Genomic DNA, 18,397 nt, shown 5'->3' on the forward strand with positions numbered 1-18,397 from the left:
TACAGACAGAGACAGCATATTTATATCCAGGGGAAAAAAATATCTTTTTCAATAAGGAAGTATCTCTGTGCTGTACAGGATAGAGAAGATAAAATGAAATCAACTTGCCACCAGGTAAACAGCTGGCGTATCCAGGGAAAGGTGCCATATCATAGGCTTACGTTGGTCTTTTCCACTGAAAGACTGAGCACCCAGCAACGGCAATATCCAAGGCAGCCATTGTTGTTGTTCGGTCTCAGTCGTGTCCGACTCTTTGTGACGCCACGGACTGCAGCATGCCAGGCTTCCCTGTCCTTCACTATCTCCCAGAGTTTGCTCAAACTCATGCCCATTGAGATAATGATGCCATCCAACCATTTCATCCTCTGTCGCCCGCTTCTCCTCCTGCCCTCAGTCTTTCCCAGCATCAGGGTCTTTTCCAACGAGTCAGCTCTTCATATCAGATGGTCTGAGTATTAGAGCTTCAGCTTCTGCATCAGTCCTTCCAATGAATATTCGGAGTTGATTTCCTTTAGGATGGACTGGTTTGACCACGTTGCTGTCCAAGGGCCTCTCAAGAGTCTTCTCCAGCACCACAGTACAAAAGCATCAATTCTTCAGTGCTAAGCCTTCTTTATGGTCTAATTCTCACATCCGTACATGACTACTGGAAAAACCATAGCTTTGACTATATGGACGTTTGTCGGCATTAGTAAGGGGAAATTCATGTTTTTGAGCCCACGCATGTCCTCCATTCCTGCCACTAAGGACACTTTATGCACAGTACCGCTGGACAGGAACAGGGACAGCTCGGTAAGCAGGGTAACTGATAACCACGAAGCATGACATACTGTTCCTTTGATAACTGAAAGCCTCCAGGGCAGCAGATGCCCATCAGTGAGCATTCACTCAGGACACAAATCTTCACAGTCTGTACCCATGCTGAAGAGTCCATCCTCGTACCTCTTCCCCAGAATTCCTTGTCACCAATTTTCCAATCCCATTCCTTCCAAGTCCCTGACCATCCAGCCAAACCATACCATTAACAACTGCTCATAAATCTGTGTAGATTCCTACTTCTGGCCATGTCTAATCCCCAAATAGACAACCAAATATACTGCTTAAAGGTCTACCCACTGAAAAGATTTTCCTTTACCACTCTCCTTCAGGGTCACCCCCTGATGGTCTTAATGCTGCAGTCTTCTATTTTGAGGTGGTACTGACATATCGTAGAGCAGCCCCTGTACACCAGGCTTGAGTCTGTATTTCTCAGCTAACTGGCCATAAGGCACTCCCCACAAAGCCATCAGCAAGATTTGAGGAAGAGGAGGCAATGAAGCAGGAGTCTGAATCATTGATTCATACAGCTTACTCATATCTCCCAGACTTGCCCAAGCGTGGTCTCTTTTATACCACTTCTATCTGATGATAGATTGCTGCTGCACAAAGTTAAATTTATGGCTAGCTGTGTCAGGAGAATCCTGAATGGGGTCTCAGGCAGCATGGTCACCTACTGTAGTCTCTTAACCACAGTTCAATAGGAAACTAGAAACTGTTTCTCAAAAAGGAAAGTGTTTTACGCAAAAGAGGGTGTAAAAAAAATCCTAGAAGGGACATCCCTGGTGGTACAGAGGATAAGAATCCATATGCCAATGCAGGGGAAATGAGTTCAACCCCTGGGCTGGGAAGATTCCTCATGCTGCAGAGCAACTAAGCCCGAGTGCCACAACCACTGAGCCCGAGATCTAGGGCCCACGGGCTGCAGCTATTGAGCTCACGTGCTGCAACCACTGAAGCCCAAGCGCCTAGAGCCCGTGCTCCACAGCAAGAGAAGCCGCCGCAATGAGAAGCCCATGCACCGCAACGAAGAGCGGCCCCAGCTCGCCACAACTAGAGAAATCTTGCAAGCAGCAACGGAAGCCCACAGCAGCCAAAAATGAATAAATAAATATATCAATACACAAATAAAAAATACTGTGAAGATGTATTGCTGGTCTTTCCAGCTAAAGGAAAACTGATTTTGATGGTCTTCACAACTTGGTTTGGGCAAAAAGGCAGTATCTAGGTCAATGGTTACATACCAAGTGCCATGCTGAGTTGCTCCAGTAAAAATACTAGATTTGGGACGGCTGCTGCAGTAGGAGTTACTTCCCAGGTGAAGAAGATGAAGAACCTAGTAATTCTTCAAAACTCATCATATGTCTGCCCAGGCCAAACAGACAAGTTAAATGGGAATGGCATGGGAATCATCCCCTCTGTATATTTCAGCCTTCTTCATTCTCTGAACTTTCCCCAGAGAGAGAGAATTGCTTTCAATTTACTATCAAGGGTAGAGAGGAAGTTCCAGGAACTTCTACTGAGCCCTGCCTTTCACAGCTTCCCTCACTTCATGAGTCAGAGACCCAAAGTGGAGATTTCTTCCAGCTTCCAAGTATGTGTACTTCAATTACACATTCTGGAATTGGGGAAGTGACCACTGGACACATCTGAGCTAAGGATCTAACGCCTGACTCCCTAAGTTTTCACTTTGACTGGTAGGCCTCAGTGCCATTTTGCATCCCTTGTCATTTATAACTTTATTGCTATTTCTGTCTTAGGCATTCCTTTGGAAAAGGTGTATGGATTCATTATGTACTCTAATGTATTGTCTATAGATTATAAGAGAAAATCAAGTATCTGCTGATACTTTTTAAGTTGACCTGTCTTTATTCTTAGAAATGTCTCTTAATAATAGGTTTCCCTGGTGGCTCAGATGGTAAAGACTGCTGCAATGCAGGATCCCTGGGTTGGGAAGATCCCCTGGAGAAGGAAATGGCAACCCACGCCAGTAATCTTGCCTGGAGAATTCCATGGACAGAGGAGCCTGGCAGGCTATAGTCCATGGGGTTGCAAAGAGTCAGGCATGACTGAGAAACTATCATTCACTCTGGCATTCTGAATTATCATAAATTCAGAGCAGTGTCTAATAATCTCCAAGGTCTGTGTACCTTCCTTTCCCAAGTGCTTAGCCACTCAGTCATGTCCAGCTCTTTGTGACCCTTTGAACTGTAGCCCGCCAAGCTCCTCTGTCCATAGGATTTCCCAGACAAGAATATTGGAATAGGTTGTCATTCTCCTTCACCAGGGGATCTTCCAGACCCAGGGATCAAACCCACGTCTCCTGTGTCTCCTGCACTGCAGGCAGATTCTTTACCCACTAAGCCATGGGGAAAGCCCCTTCCCAAGTGCATTTGTCTAATAAATGGACACAGACCCCTCTGGTGAAAGCTTGGAGGAAGATTTATGGTACATACTCAGAACACTGCTGCAGGAAGCTTCTTTGAGGGCCTGGCCTCCTCTTCTGTCACGGGGCTCAAATCTGTCTCTAAACTGATGAAAAGCCATCACTCTCCAATGTGGTGAGTCAACTCAGGCTTAGGCCACCAGTCTCAGAAGTTGATTGGCTGGTTTTTTTCTGTTATGTAAATCAAGCGATACTCGAGTAGCCTGTCCACCTGGCTCATTTCTAGGGCTGCACTGATCAATTCAGTTCAGTCACTCAGTCCTGTCTGGGTCTTTGCGACCCCATGAACTGCAGCACACCAGGCCTCCCTGTCCATCACCAACTCCCGGAGTTGATGCCAGTGATGCCATCCAACCATCTCATCCTCTGTCGTCCCCTTCTCCTCTTGCCCTCAATCTTTCCCAGCATCAGGGTCTTTTCCAATGAGTCAGTTCTTTGCATCAGGTGGTCAAAGTATTGGAGGTTCAGCGTCAACATCAGTCCTTCCAATGAACACAATTAGTTACTACTAATTGATCTCTATTGGCCAAGGCATTCTGATTGCTGCTACATTCCTGCTGCCATTTATGGTAAATGCACTCACCTTGTCTTTGGCTGTTAAGTACTTAAGTACCGTCTACCACTCCAGGACCCTACCATCCCCGTGAAATCAGGGAGCCCATCTGAATACAGCATCGTAACATCTGGTCTATAAAGATGAACATCCACAGAGTATCTTAAGGATGTAGGTTCTCACCTCATTAATATGCCTTTCAAAGACTTATTTAGGAAAGTGTGTTTTGGAATGTTCATGGAACATAGGTTAGGGGTGGCTGTGCAGGTCATATATAATAAATCCACTACAAAATCCTGTATCCTTAAGCCTTTGGATCAGAGGAAAACATAGGCAGAACACTCTGATATAAATCACAGCAATATCCATTTCAATCCATCTCCCAGAGTAATGGAAATAAAAACAAAAATAAACAAACAGAACCTAATTAAACTCAAAAGCTTTTGCACAGCAAAGGAAACCACAAACAAAACAAAAAGACAACCCACAGAATGGGAGAAAATATTTGCAAATGAAGCAACTGACAGAGGATTAGTCTCCAAAATTTACAAACAGCTCATGTGGCTCAATACCCAAAAAACAAAAACCCAATCAAAAAAATAGGCAGACAACCTAAATAGACATGTCTCCAAAGAAGACATACAGATGGCCAAGAGGCATGTGAAAAGATGCTCAACATCACTAATTATTCAGTTCAGTTCAGTCACTCAGTCGTGTCCGACTCTTTGCAACCCCATGAATCGCAGCATGCCAGGCCTCCCTGTCCATCACCAACTCCCGGAGTTCACTCAGACTCAACGTCCATTGAGTCGGTGATGCCATCCAGCCATCTCATCCTCTGTCATCCCCTTCTCCTCCTGCCCCCAATCCCTCCCAGCATCAGAGTCTTTTCCAGTGAGTCAACTCTTCGCATGAGGTGGCCAAAGTACTGGAGTTTCAGCTTTAGCATCATTCCTTCCAAAGAACACCCAGGACCGATCTCCTTTAGAATGGACTAGTTGGATCTCCTTGCAGTCCAAGGGACTCTCAAGAGTCTTCTCCAACACCACAGTTCAAAAGCATCAATTCTTCGGCACTCAGCCTTCTTCACAGTCCAACTCTCACATCCATACATGACCACAGGAAAAACCATAGCCTTGACTAGATGGACCTTTGTTGGCAAAGTAACATCTCTGCTTTACAATATGCTATCTAGGTTGGTCATAACTTTCCTTCCAAGGAGTAAGCGTCTTTTAATTTCATGACTGCAATCACCATCTGCAGTGATTTTGGAGCCCAAAAAATAAAGTCTGACACTGTTTCCACTGTTTCCCCATCTATTTCCCATGAAGTGATGGGACCAGATGCCATGATCTTCGTTTTCTGAATGTTGAGCTTTAAGCCAACTTTTTCACTCTCCACTTTCACTTTCATCAAGAGGCTTTTTAGTTCCCCTTCACTTTCTGCCATAAGGGTGGTGTCATCTCCATTAATATTAGAGAAATGCAAATCAAAACTACAATGAGATGTCACCTCATGTCAGTCAGAATGGCCATCAGCAAAAAATCTACAAACAGTAAATGCTGGAGAGGGTATGGAGAAAAGGGAACCTTCCCACACTGTTGGTGGGAATGTAAATTGGTGCAGCCACTATGCAGAACAGCATGAAGTTTCCTTTTAAAATAGAGCTAATATATGATCCAGCCATTCCACTCCTGGGCATATAGTTAGAGAAAACACGGTTCAAAGGGATACATGCCCCCCATGCTCATTGCAGCACTGTTTATAATAGCCAATGCATGGAAGCAACCTAAAGGGCCACCAGCAGATGAATAGGTAAAAAAGATGTGTGCATATACATACAATGGAATATTACTCCACCATTAAAAAGAATGAAATAATGCCATTTGCAGCAACATGAATGGGTCTGGAGATTATCATACTAAGTGAAATAAGACAGAGAAAGACAAATATCATTTATTATATGATATCACACATGTGAATCTAAAAATAATGATATAAATGAACTTGTTTACAAAATAGAAACAGACACACAGACTTAAAGAATGAACTTATGGTTACCAGAGGGGAAGGGTGGGGTGGGGATAGATGGAGAGTTTGGGATGGACATGTACACATTGCTAGATTTCAAATGGATAACAAAAAGGATCTCCTGTAAAAAATTTTAAATAAAATAGATTATCCTTCTTTAAAAAACCTTTGGAGTCTTTCTTCCAAATTATTCCTTGGAAACTCTAGTCTCTCCACTCTTTGAATGTAAGCCACTTTCAAGTCCAAGTTTCAGTCAACCAACTAAAATGTTAGAGCCACCTTCAGCTGCACAAGCTGACACTCTAAATCTCAAGTCTACATCCATGAATTCAGAATGATTTAGTATTCTTCCCTACCCTTAGCATCAACTCCTGTATACATTCCCCAGGATTATGTCAAATCTTGGCATTCTTCTATTGTATAAACGATCTCCCCCAGATGACAATGTATACCTGATCCCTTGGAGCACGTTGAGATTTGACCTTTGTGATGGATCTAATGACAACAAAGGATGCATATGTTATGTCTTCAGAGGAATGGTCATCCTTTTTCAAGGTATCTGTCCCATATCACAGGGTTTTCAAACAAAGGAAAACTAGTCTGTTCAGATACAAGAGGGAAAGTTCTTTCCATTGGTAAAGGGAGCTTCAGAGTGACTCTCCATTTCATCTGAGTCCAACCAGATGTCTCTACCAGCTGTTTCAGGATCCCATTCTTTCCTAACTTATGTTCAAGCTCTCATGTGAGAAACTTGGCAATGCTATAAATCTCACTGACATTTAAATTCCGTGACCCACACCATTAAATTTTATATTTTCTTTTCAGCAATATCAGCCCTGTGGCTACATGAAATAAGATTTTTTTAAAGATGCTGCAGACGCTCTGTGGTTCTCAAACCATGATTTGAGCTGAGAATTAAGTGACCTAAACTTATTTTCTTTCGAGTAAGTGCCCCAATGCCTTCAAGAATCCATCCCACACCACAGTCTTCGCACTCATAATTACTGACATGATAGTCAAGTGCAGTAGTCAGTTGGGCTCCCCAGACATTTGCTTCAGTTAGCATTCCATCAAAATCCATCACAGGTGATCACATAATTATGATGCCACTATGCTGCGGACTACTAGCATCCCAAGTCCCAGTGGCAAGGTGCTTAGCGCTATGCTCCAGCCCAAGGGCAATGAAGCCAATCAAAATTCCACCATTGACGGTCTATCTCCCGGAACCACCTCTGCTCCCAATTCTATATCAATTAGAACCCAGTCAAGAGACAGAGTTCAGAACCCATAAACTGAGCATGAAAAATCTTAATATAAAGAATTATTAACTAGCATAAGGTAGTTAATTACCAACAGGAGTAAAAGAGGACTCTGCTGCTGCTGCTGCTGCTAAGTCACTTCAGTCGTGTCCAACTCTGTGCAACCCCATACATGGCAGCCCACCAGGCTCCCCCGTCCCTGGGATTCTCCAGGCAAGAACACTGGAGTGGGTTGCCATTTCCTTCTCCAAAGCATGAAAGTGAAAGGGAAAGTGAAGTTGCTCAGTCGTGTCTGACTCTTAGCGACCCCATGGAATGCAGTCCACCAGGCTCCTCCATCCATGGGATTTTCCAGGCAAGAGTACTGGAGTGGGTTGCCATTGCCTTCTCCGAAAAGAGGACTCTAAAGGATCTGAAAACAGCAAGAAAGAAACACCCAGGAGAGCAACTTCCCTGGTGGTCCTGTGGTTAAAATTTTGCCTTCCACTGCAGGGGGTGCAGGTTTGATCCCTGGTTGGGGAGTTAAGATCCCACATGGCAAAAACCCAAAATATAAAACAGAAACAATGTTGTAACAAATTCAATAAAGACTTTTTAAAATGCCCTACATCAAAAGAAAATGTATGTTTTAAAGAAAGAAATATCCAGAAGAAAAAGTGGGCTGCAGAAAAATTAAAAAAAAGAGTTGCTTTTTTTTTTATTCTTGGTCCCTCTTGTGTATTCCACAATTTATTATAAGTATAGAGCCACAAACTTTGCCAATGGCTTGGGAAACTCTGTAACTGTGTACTTATGACTAGACAAGTTCATAATGTGACCATACTGTTTTTTAATTTTATATTAGAGTTTATATATAATTTTATAAAATAATTTTATATAAGAGTTTTGAACTCAGGAAATAAAGGATTTTATTTTGCTGTTGCAGAGTCATAAAAAAAATAAAAAAAAAAAAATAAAAAAAAAAGAGTTGCTAATATATCTAGGCTGAGGCAGAGTGAATAATGATGGAACTAAAAGCCCTCCCTCAAGACCGAAATCCAGACCTCTTCAGGGAGGGTGTGAGGAACACAAGCACATACAGCCTCTAGTGGCTAAGAACTTTGCCAGGGAGTATGGGCTAGAACTGGAGAGTGAAGCTTGGGGATAGATCAGAGCTGGTCCACAAAGGCCACTGAGGTCGTGGCTCCTGTGCCGAGAAAAAAAAAAAAAAAAAGATGGTGGAAGAGCAGAACCTGACATCACCTCGCAATGTCCCTCTAGTGCCCCCTACTGGCAAAGCTGAACATTGCTCCCGCTGGCAAAAGAATTATTTACAGGGTCCAGCTGCAGTATCTCAAAGCAGGGCAAAAAAGGGTGGATTTGAAGCTCAGAGACAAAAAGAAAAAAAAAAAAAAATAGATAACTGGTATTGTGGGAGAGACAGACATGGAAGGGAGCAACGAGTCTGTCAGGCAAAGAGGCTACAGGGGCCAGGGTATCTCTGCCTTTGGCAGAGGAGGGGCAGACAGGGGCTGTAACCCTGCAGAGCAAATTCTGTCCCCAGCCCACTTCAAAAGGAGAATGCAGTCACAAAATAAACACAGCCCAACAAAGCCACATTGTTCAGCTTTCAAATGAACAGAAAATAAAATTCCTGGAAAGGTTCCCTCTTCCCACCCCTGGGAGCAAGTAGGAAGTGAGTTAGGATGCATTTCATTTTTCTTCAAGAGGCTTTCTCAGTTCCTTGGTTCCTGCTGACTCAGGCCACCTCCACCATCTGCAGATTCAACAGACATTCAGACGTTCATTCAACAGCGTTGTCAGCAGGCCTACTAGGTGCCAAGCAGTGAGGCTGGGAGGCTCTTTAACTGTGGGCCTCAGCTAGGCCTGCCTACATCTTTCTGTGGCTGAGCCCAGCTTGAGCGAGTGTTAGAGAAATTACAAGTTAATGTGGTTCGGGTTCAGACTCTCTGAAATTTCTATGAGGATTTTAAGAGCAAGGGCTTTGGAGTCAAGTGACATGGGTTCTCAGTCTGTCGTTTCTTCTTTTTTTAACCACCGCCCCCCCCACACACACCCTCTGTCTTGGCTCTTTAGTGACTGTACAACCTTAAGCAATTCACTTCAATTCTCTGAGCCTGTTTCCTCATGTATCAAGTGATTTTGGCAATATCTACGTCAGAGTTGCTGGGAAGATCAGGGATAATGTCTGTATTAAATATAATCCAAGGTGCCCAGGTCTTCACACCAAAGCCCAAACCACACCCTAGGTTTCACCAGACCCAGAGAGCAGATGCTTAGGCCAGGCGCCTGGCACCACCGCCAAACAATGCCAGCCCATCATCACTGATATTGAACCATCACTGCCCCACCTAGTTCTACCTCCTTATTAGACAGATCAGATACTGAACCCCAGAGAGGGCAGGTGATGATCCAAGGCAGCCCAGCATGGTGCTGGCCAAGCCCACACTGGAACCAGGCCTCAAATGGCATCAAGCCACGTGACCATCTGAAAAACTAAAAATAATGCGCTTCAGGGTATGGACTCTGGAACAAGGCAGGCCCGAGTTCAAGTCCTCTCTCTGAAATTTCCATTCATTCAACAAATATTCACTGAGCATCCGATACAAGCCAGGCACCCATGCTAGTGCAGGGGACACAGAGGGATCTGAGCTACACAGCTCCGACTCTTGCACAGTCTGGAGGGCGAGGCAGTGAATAAATAATCAGTGAATAACCAAGTTCATCACCAGCTTCGGAAAAGTGAGGAAGGACATACAAAGGGTAAGGCCCTGAGACGACAGGTCAGTGGGGCAGGGGTCCCCCTTGGGGCCATCAGGGAGGGGCTCGTGATGGGGGGGTTGCTAAACTGGGACCTGAACACCAAGAAGGACCAGCCATGCAGAGGCCAGCAGAAGGCACCCAGGCAGAGAGCTCGGAGCCATGAGAAGGGAGGCCCAAGTGAGCAGAGAAGCAGGAGGGACACGCGGAGAGAAGGCAGAGCCCATCAGCCAGGGCCTTCAAGGTCACCCCAGGAGCTCAGCTTCGCCCACCGAGTGGTGGAGGTCGCGGGGGGTCTGAGCAGACCAGTGATGGGACCTGGTGTAGTTGTTCGAGCAACCACTCTGGCCACCGCTGTCAGTCACTCCAGGGCTCTGTGACCTTGGGCAGGTCACTTAAACTCTTGGAGCCCCAATCTTCTCACCTCTAGAGTGGGGATGACAATGTCCCCTGCCTCATAGGTCTCCTCAGAGGCCAACAGGACCATCCACACAGAGTAGTTGGCAACATGCCCCGGGCCTTGTAAACACTGAATGGAGCTTTGCTCTTTCCCGTCACCACATCTAAAGCTCTCGTCCTCCACCACAAGACGTCACTTGGCCTGAACCTGTTGAAACCATAGGTCCCTCCAACCCTATGCACCATCCAGTCCCCCCTGCCCTGGGAGCACCACAGCCCCTGGTTCCTTCTTCTCCCGTTTCTCAGATGAGGACCCCGAGGCTGACTGAAGGTCAGGACCAGCCACGGTTCCCCCATGGGGAGGAGCCCTGTGGACCAAGGGCCTTGGACGCCAGAGTCTCTGCTCCCACCGCCGCATCACAAGGCAGTTCTGCCCACATAACGACACCTTTATTTCTGCACTGGCCTCCACCCTGAGGGTGTCTATTAAGCCCCTGTCCAGTAGAGGTTGCCAGGGGAGGTCAGTAGGAGCCTGGTAACAGGGAGCAGCCAGGCCCCGCTCTCAATCAGGGCCTTACAAACGGCCTTAACATCCATCAAAGTCACAGCTCCATCTCCTGGGTGCCCAGGATGTATAACATGTCCCAATCAGGGCCCAGCAGAGAGGTGGTGAGAGGTAATAATTACCTTGGCAGGTTCCTACAGCCAGATTTATGATGACATAAAGAAAAAAATTTAGCTCCAGGCAGTAAATAGGCAGCTGGCCCCTCAGCACTTATAGAGATTCTAATGACTGGAGTGGGGCAACGGGGCCTCTACCCCACGTCTGCTCCCCCTGCAGCCCTGGGCAGAGCCAGGCTGGCCCATTCAATGTCTTTGCTCCAGGCCACCTTGTCCGAGAGGCCACCGGCTCTGACTCATTTCACAGCCTTTGAAAGTCAGCACGGAGGCCACCGATCACATCTGGCATTGCATCAAGGGTCCCCCGGTTTCCGACACCCCCAGGAAGGCCGCAGTGCAGCCACAGACGCAGCCTTTGGAGTCAGCCTGATGGAGGTTCAAGTCTGAGCTCTGCCGGGCAAAGGCTATGACTTTGGGTGAGGAAACTGCCTTCCTGAGCCTTCGTTTCCTCATCTCTAAAATGAAGGGGTGGCCTCTACTTTGAAGGGCTGTTGTATGGATTAGGTAAGAGACAAAGGCTTCAGGTGCTAAATGACTGGGCAATGGTGAGCACATTTACTATCCAGGGCTTCAGGATTATGATAAGAGATGGTGACTCTGAGGGCCAGGGATGTCACGGGGACCCTGCTAGTTCTCTTCAAACATTTTATCTCTAGACTTTGCAACCAATCCTGCAAGGAGGTAATGTTATGTTCCTTCTCTAGATGAAGAAACTGAGCCTGGGGTAGTTCAGGGACTCGAGAAAGGTCACCAGCTGGGGGGATGTGGGAGCTTGGCTTGTTGATTCTGCAGCCTGCACGCCTCCTAATACACAGCCCACCCTCCCAGCTCCTCTGAAAGCTCCAGTAAGGCCAGACAGACAGGCAGAACCTCCCTCCCTCCCTCCCTCAGGCCAACATTTCCTAAGCATCAGCTTCAAGTCCAGTCCTTTGCCAGGCAATGGATACAATCAGGTGAACACAGAAACACTTCCTGCCCTTAAGGAACTTAGCACCTGATGGAGGGAGAAGCATGACCGCTGACCCACTGCACAGAACTCATATGTCCACCCACTGCACTGAACTTGTATGTATTAGTTAGCTTTTGCTGCGTAACAAAACAATCCCCAAACCTCCTGGCTTAAAAAACAATTTGCTATCTCTTCCAGTTCTAGGGGTCGGTTGAGCAGTTTCTGCTAAGCTTAATCATGTGGGTATACTCACCTGACAGGTCAGCCTGACTGGAAGGCCCAAGATGACCTCATTCACATGTTGGTTCTTCTCCATGTGCCCTCAAATCTCCCAGTAGGCGAGACAGGCCTCATTACACGGCAGAGTGCCAAGAGGGCAAAAGCAAAAGCTGCAATGCCTCTTGAGGTCTAGAAGCCAGAGCTCGTGCTACATGCTAAGTTGCTTCAGTCATGTCCGATTCTCTGTGATCCCACGGACTGTAGCCCACCAGGCTCCTCTGTCCATGGGATTCTCCAAGAAAGATACTGGAGTGGGTTGCCACGCCCTTCGGCAGGGGATCTTCCGGACCCAGGGATCGAACCCACGACTCTTATGTCTCCAGCATTGGCAGGTGGGTTATTTACCACTAGCACCACTTGGGAAGCCCAGAAGCTCACCTGATGTCAATTCTGCCACATTCTGTTGGTCAAAGCAAGTCCCAGATAATGCTTGGCCAGTATCTATGACGTACATTTGTGGCCCATCAGGTAAGTCTTAGTCGTCAGTTCAGAATGAATGGGAAGGTCAGCTTGTGCCCTCACTAAGTGGGATCATAACCGTCAAAAGATTTTTAATTCAGATTAAAGGATATTGAATTGTGAGGGTTTTAGAATGAACTGTATTCTTCAACCAATGGAGAAACTGAGGCAGAGTCAGTCAGTGTGGACAAAATCAGTACATCATAGTGCCAGTCTCCACATGAAGAAACCAAGGCCCAGAAATGAAGAGTCTTGCCCACGCCCTACAGCAAGTTTGTGACAGAGCCAGGGGTGACTTGGGTCCCTGCCAGCCAGCTCACTCCTCCTCCAAGACTGGGGATGGGCCGGACTCGGGCAGCTGAAGTGGGTCCACCCTGTCTGGTCTGTGTTGTGTTTTAAACGGACCTCTTTCTACACACCCGCCACCACACAGGCACTTAATCACTGTCTCGTTTCATCCTAAATAGAACTGTCTCCATTTTACAAATGGGAAAGAAACCAAGGTCGTGAGAGGCAGCTGACTAGCCCAGGGTCTCACAGCCCTGGGGGACCATCTGTCTGACACTGAAGCCTGAGCTTCTCAGGAGGGACCCAAAGGAGCTCAACCTGGATCCAAGCCCACAGGGGCTGAGAGGCAGCTCCATGGCCATCAGAGGTCTAGGGATAAAGCCTCCTGTCTGAGTGCTTCAGAGGCTTGGGCGGAGCCAGCTCTGCAAGTGGAAGGCCCCTGAACGATGCTCAGGTCCATGCCTCTCCCCCCATTTTATGGATGGAAAATCCAAGACCAGACCGGGGCCCTCCCATGGCACTGGGAGGCTGGGGGCAGGTTCCAGTCAGGCTGGTCAGACACATACAAGGCTGCTCGGTGGCATTCAGAGAGCACGTTTATTTACAAAGCGCTTTACAAACAACCAGTTTATGCCTCCCCACAGCCCCCTGCGAGGTAGGTCAGTAGTCATATCTACAGTTTACAGATGGAGAAATTGAGGCACGGAATGGGGGTGTGGCCTGCCCCATTTTAAAGAGAACTTCCCACCCACCCATCAAAAAATAAACAGAAAAGCATTGATCTTCCATCTCAAAATATACCTTCTTTCTCCAAACCCTAGGGGGTGGTGAGCACCCCTGACAACAGCGCCCCAGGAGGCACCCTGACCAGGAGCCACAGGGACCTCAACCCCAGGGGCTGTCATGCAGCCTTGCCGATTGTCACTGACCCAGGCGGAGCAGGACCCAGCCAGTGAGGCCTGAAGTGACAGGCAGAGGGGGCTGAGGTGACATCATTCTGCAGACATTGGGTCAAGCAAGAAAGGGACCCCACACAGGACAGGGTAGGGATGGGCAGATCCTGGTTTGGGGGAGGTCAGGGCACATTCAGGGACGCAGAAATTCGGGGTCGGGGGGATCATGAGCAAAATATCCCCAGGGCTGCAGGGAGGCGAGGGGTGGAAAAGGGAGCTGAAGTTGCCCCTGCGAGGACCAGTCTGAAGTGCCTACTGGAGAATCAGGGCAGAGTGTGGTCTCCCCAAGACCTGCAGGGGCTGGCCAGATGGGATATTAGATGCCAAGCCCCAGTGCACGCTCTCCCCACATCGGGCCAAGCTGGGTGGAAACCCTGGCCTGCCATTTGCTCTGCAGGGCTTCACTCATCTCTGCCAAGGGCTGGGATGCAGTCCAGGGGCTTGGGTCTGGGGCCCCCTAAGCTGGCAGTTCCAAGCCGGCCACTCTGCCAGGAGGTGCCAGGGCTCTCAGCAGGCCTGAAGGACCCGTGAGGCAGGCTGGGCTGCAGTCTTGCTAAGCTCCTCCTTGGCCCACAGCCTGCTCACGGCCGTGCTGAAAGGCCCTGCCCACAGTGGAAGGGGGCACCAGGCTGGCCCAGCACCCACTCCGGTGCTTTCCCTGGGGGCGCAGGTCTTCCTCTTGGGTCCGTTGGGGATGGTGGGCCTGGCCCTGAGTGCGCAGTGGGTGCCCCAGGCCAGGGGCCCCTGCTATCTTGACTCCAGCCCCTCCAGGTACTCCAGGGCCACGTCATAGCAGAAGTGGTACTGATCCTGGGAGAGGGACAGGAGTCACCAGCCAGGTCCCTCTCTGCCCCACGGTCAGGGAGAAGGGGAGAAATGGGGGTGATGCTTTCACACCACAGGACTAGACCCCAAGGCCCAACTGTGGGGCCCAGATACGGGAGAGGGTATCTGAGGGGGGCCTGGTAGGGAGTGGAAGTTGGAAGCGGATGGGCAAGGGGTACAGGGCTCCTCACCAGGGTCTCCACCATATTGGGTTTGTAGTTCCTAAGCGTTTTGGCAGCAAAGAAAACGTCCACCAGGTTGTGGCAGCGGATCATTTCCAGGACCGTGGCGCAGGCGCAGAAGGTGCCGCTGCGGCCGCCCCCATTTCTAAAGGAGAGACATGAAAAGATTGGGGGTTGGGCTTGCGGGGTAGGGTGAACTCAAAGATGGAGAGCAGGGCCAGGGAACCGAAAAGAGAGGAGTCAGGGAATCCAGAAGGGAGGGGCTAGGACACCCATAAGGGAGGGGCGGGGCCTGGGACCCTAGAAGGGAGGAGTCAGGGAACCCAGAGGGGAGGGGCTAGGACACCCAGAAGGGAGGGGCGGGGCCTGGGACCCTAGAAGGGAGGAGTCAGGGAACCCAGAGGGGAGGGGCTAGGAAACCCAGAGGGGAGGGGAGGGGCCTGGGACCCTAGAAGGGAGGAGTCAGGGAACCCAGAGGGGAGGGGCTAGGAAACCCAGATGGAAGGGGTCAGGGAGCCGAAAGGTGGGCAGCAGGAAGCGCTGGTTAAGGGGGCGGAGTCAGAGGATAAAAGACTAGCATCCCAAGCGAAAGGTATCTAGAACAGAACCTCTAAGAGAAACAGAGCAGATTCTGAGAACAAGGAGTCGAGACACACTCCAGGAGAAAGACACCCAGACAAAGTCAGTGACAGAGGAGCGCTGCAGGGCAGCAAGCAAAAATCCAGACAGCAGAGTGGAAAACAAACACTGAGATCACCAGTCACCCCCAGTATCACAGACACAGCCTCAAGCGCACAGAGACACTCCCAAACGGGCGGCAACGCCAGGGAGACCCTCTGATTCCCCCAGCCCTCTCCCTCCTCTGCTCTCTGTGACCCGGGGCAGTGCTTCTCTTGGGAGATGAGGGACAAACCAGGCCCTCTGTCCCCTTCCTGAGGGGCATCTCCCACTAAAACCAAAAGCCCTTGAGAGGGCCAGGCCCTGCCTGACTCAGCTCCCTGCCCCTGCATCCTGTGTGCCCAGCCTGGCACTGGGGTCAGTAAGTGCTGAAAGCATGAAAATGGCGGGGGCAAAGGAATGAGTGCACCCAGATGTGAGTGAATAGATGAACCTGTGAATGAAGCATGTAAATGAATGCACGAGGAAGGAAAGAAAGAAAGTACACGCATGCAGGCACGAACAAAGGCCAGGATTCCATTGGCTTAAAAAATGTACCACTACCGTATCATGGGTTCAACTATTTAGACAGGACTCCCTCCAATTAAACTGGCAAAGTCAAACATCACAAAGAGGCTATATTGGTCATGTGTTTAGGATGGAGTCCACACCCTGGAAAGTGACAGGGCTCCTCCAAGGAAGGCAGGGTCAGCTTCACGGGGCCATGCTGTCTGGAAGCTCAGGGCTTGGATGCCAGCCCTGAAGCCCTCTCTCACCCTGACCTCTGCCCCTGGTCCATGGCGCCCCAAGCCCTCTTCCCACCCAAGGGCGGGCCGGCACTCACAGGCAGTGCACGATGGTGCGCCCGTCCCCGCTCTCCGCCTGCCACTTGTCCACCGCCGCCAGAAGGTGCAGGAAGGCCTTCTTGGAGTCAGGTGTGTCCCGGTAGGCGGACCAGCGCAGGAACTGGAAGTGTCGCACCAGCAGGTGCCCCTCCTGCATCTGGGGCGGGAGCAATCAGCCAGGGGACCTGAGCACCAGGGTTCCACGGCCCCCTGGGGACCTCGAGAGGGTCATTCAAAGCAGCCCAGCCCCCACCCAGGTTCTCATCCTGGAGCTCCCACCCCACTCACCCGAGAGATGTTCTGCACCCGGAAAACTCGGGCCACCAAGTCCTCGTCCGCTGTACCCGACACGAACTCCACCTCCATGAGGCCATACTGCTGCCGGCCTGGCTCCGGCCAATACTGCAGGCAGGGCTGGTTGTGCAGGATGGGAAGGCGAGCTGAGCTGAGCAGAGCTGGTGGGGCAGCTGCTGCTCACACCCACCCCCAGACCTCCATGTTTGCCCAGGAGCCCACCACTCACTCCAGACTCACGTTCAAGTCCCCCCACAGCCCCCCAACATCCCACCACTCACCTATCAAATCACAGTGTATACCCACCCGGTGCGTTTGTACTGATACACTCAAGTCAGCCGAGACAAACTCTTTGTTGTGGGTTCATTAACACCGCTGTGCCACTAGATAGCTACACCTAACACCCTCACAAGCATATACACCTCCCCCTGGCTGCCTTCTTCCAAGGACAGGCCTCAAATGACCCCCGCTTGCCCCAGCACCCCTGCCCCGAGGCCTTCTCTCTCGCTGCCTCAGCCCTCCAGCATCAGCTCACAGACATGGGGTGTCCCTCTGTTGCAGCACAGCTTAGCACCCCCCTACTCCTGCCCCAGGACCCCTCCATGGAGTCAGGGTCCTAAAGGTACCCCCCTCCAGGTCACATTCTCAAGCCAGTGGAGGGACCAGGAAGGCACAGCCCCCTTACACACAAATATGTGGGTCTTCTGGGGAACTGGTCTGAGGCCCCAGCCTTCCAGTACAGCCTTCTAGCAAGGCTCTTCCTTCCTCCGAGCCCCAGTTTCTCCAGCTGTGAAATAGTCCCCAGGCTCCTCCCAGGCAATACCCTGCTCCATCTCCCTCCCTCTCTGACCATGAAGGGAAGGCACCACCTTCCTCTTTCTCCTGGGGTCCTGGCAACTCCTTGCATTCAGGCCTTTGCACATGCTGCTCCCTCCCCATGGACCACCTGTCCCCCATCTCTTCACCAACTCAATTCTACCCTTCCGGTACCTCTCAGCTCAGATATTACCTCCTCCAGGAAGCCCTCCCTGATATACCATCCCCCAGGCTCCTCTGTGTCCCTGTACCAGCTCCATGGTAGCCTCTGCCTCTGCTGTCATGATCAGTTTCAGTACCTGCTTCCCCTAAACCATGAGATCTGGGAGGGGCCACATGTTCCCCTTCCACCTCCCCACCAGGTTGATAGGGAGTGGCCCATGAGCAAAGGGTTGAATGAATGAATAAACATGTGACTAGTAAATGACATCTCTGTGAGCCTCCCTCTGGGTCCCTCCCCTCCATCTTAGTAAGGGCAGGGTTCATGCAACATGGGACTCCCCTAGGCCCCTGCCCAGATCCTGGAGCCCATTACCCTGAAGTCCTAGGTTATTTATACCAACTGCCTGACTTGCAAGGAGCCCGGTTAACAATCTTCTCCAGGCGGCCATCTCCAGGCTGTCATGCTCATCTTATAGCAATGGTCATACAGAGCTGGAAGGTGGGGTGTCTGGACCTCCCAGGAGTTCCAGCTTTCGGAGCCCCAGAAAGAAATGAGGGAAGCTGCCTCAGGCCGAGATCACTGACCACCTTCTGGACCATCCTCAGAAGCAATGGTCACCTTCATCATCTTCACCCCTGTCACGTACTGAGCACCTGCAATGTGCCAGTCACGGCGCAGTGCTAAGCATCCCACGTACATCTCACACCATCCTGATAATAATCTCATGATGGAACGGGTGCTG

At 49.8% G+C, this 18,397-nt stretch overlaps 1 protein-coding gene across 2 annotated transcripts in view; it reads right to left on the minus strand.

The window, feature by feature from the left end:
* Positions 1-13,419: 13,419 nt before the first annotated feature.
* PTPRU (protein tyrosine phosphatase receptor type U) overlaps positions 13,420-18,397 on the minus strand; it is an 89,200-nt gene continuing 84,222 nt past the window's right edge. The window contains exons 28-31 of one of the 2 annotated variants that reach the window (XM_055573901.1): positions 16,671-16,796; positions 16,382-16,539; positions 14,890-15,025; positions 13,420-14,683 (exon numbers count right to left, since the gene is read on the minus strand). In XM_055573901.1, the coding sequence (XP_055429876.1) occupies positions 14,621-14,683; positions 14,890-15,025; positions 16,382-16,539; positions 16,671-16,796 (483 nt within the window). In that variant the 3' untranslated portion in view covers positions 13,420-14,620. The remainder of the gene's footprint in view (positions 14,684-14,889; positions 15,026-16,381; positions 16,540-16,670; positions 16,797-18,397) is intronic. The other variant, XM_055573902.1, reaches the window with a different exon arrangement.

This window comes from Bubalus kerabau, chromosome 3 (genome assembly GCF_029407905.1).
Source record: "Bubalus kerabau isolate K-KA32 ecotype Philippines breed swamp buffalo chromosome 3, PCC_UOA_SB_1v2, whole genome shotgun sequence".
Lineage (NCBI taxonomy): Eukaryota > Metazoa > Chordata > Mammalia > Artiodactyla > Bovidae > Bubalus > Bubalus kerabau.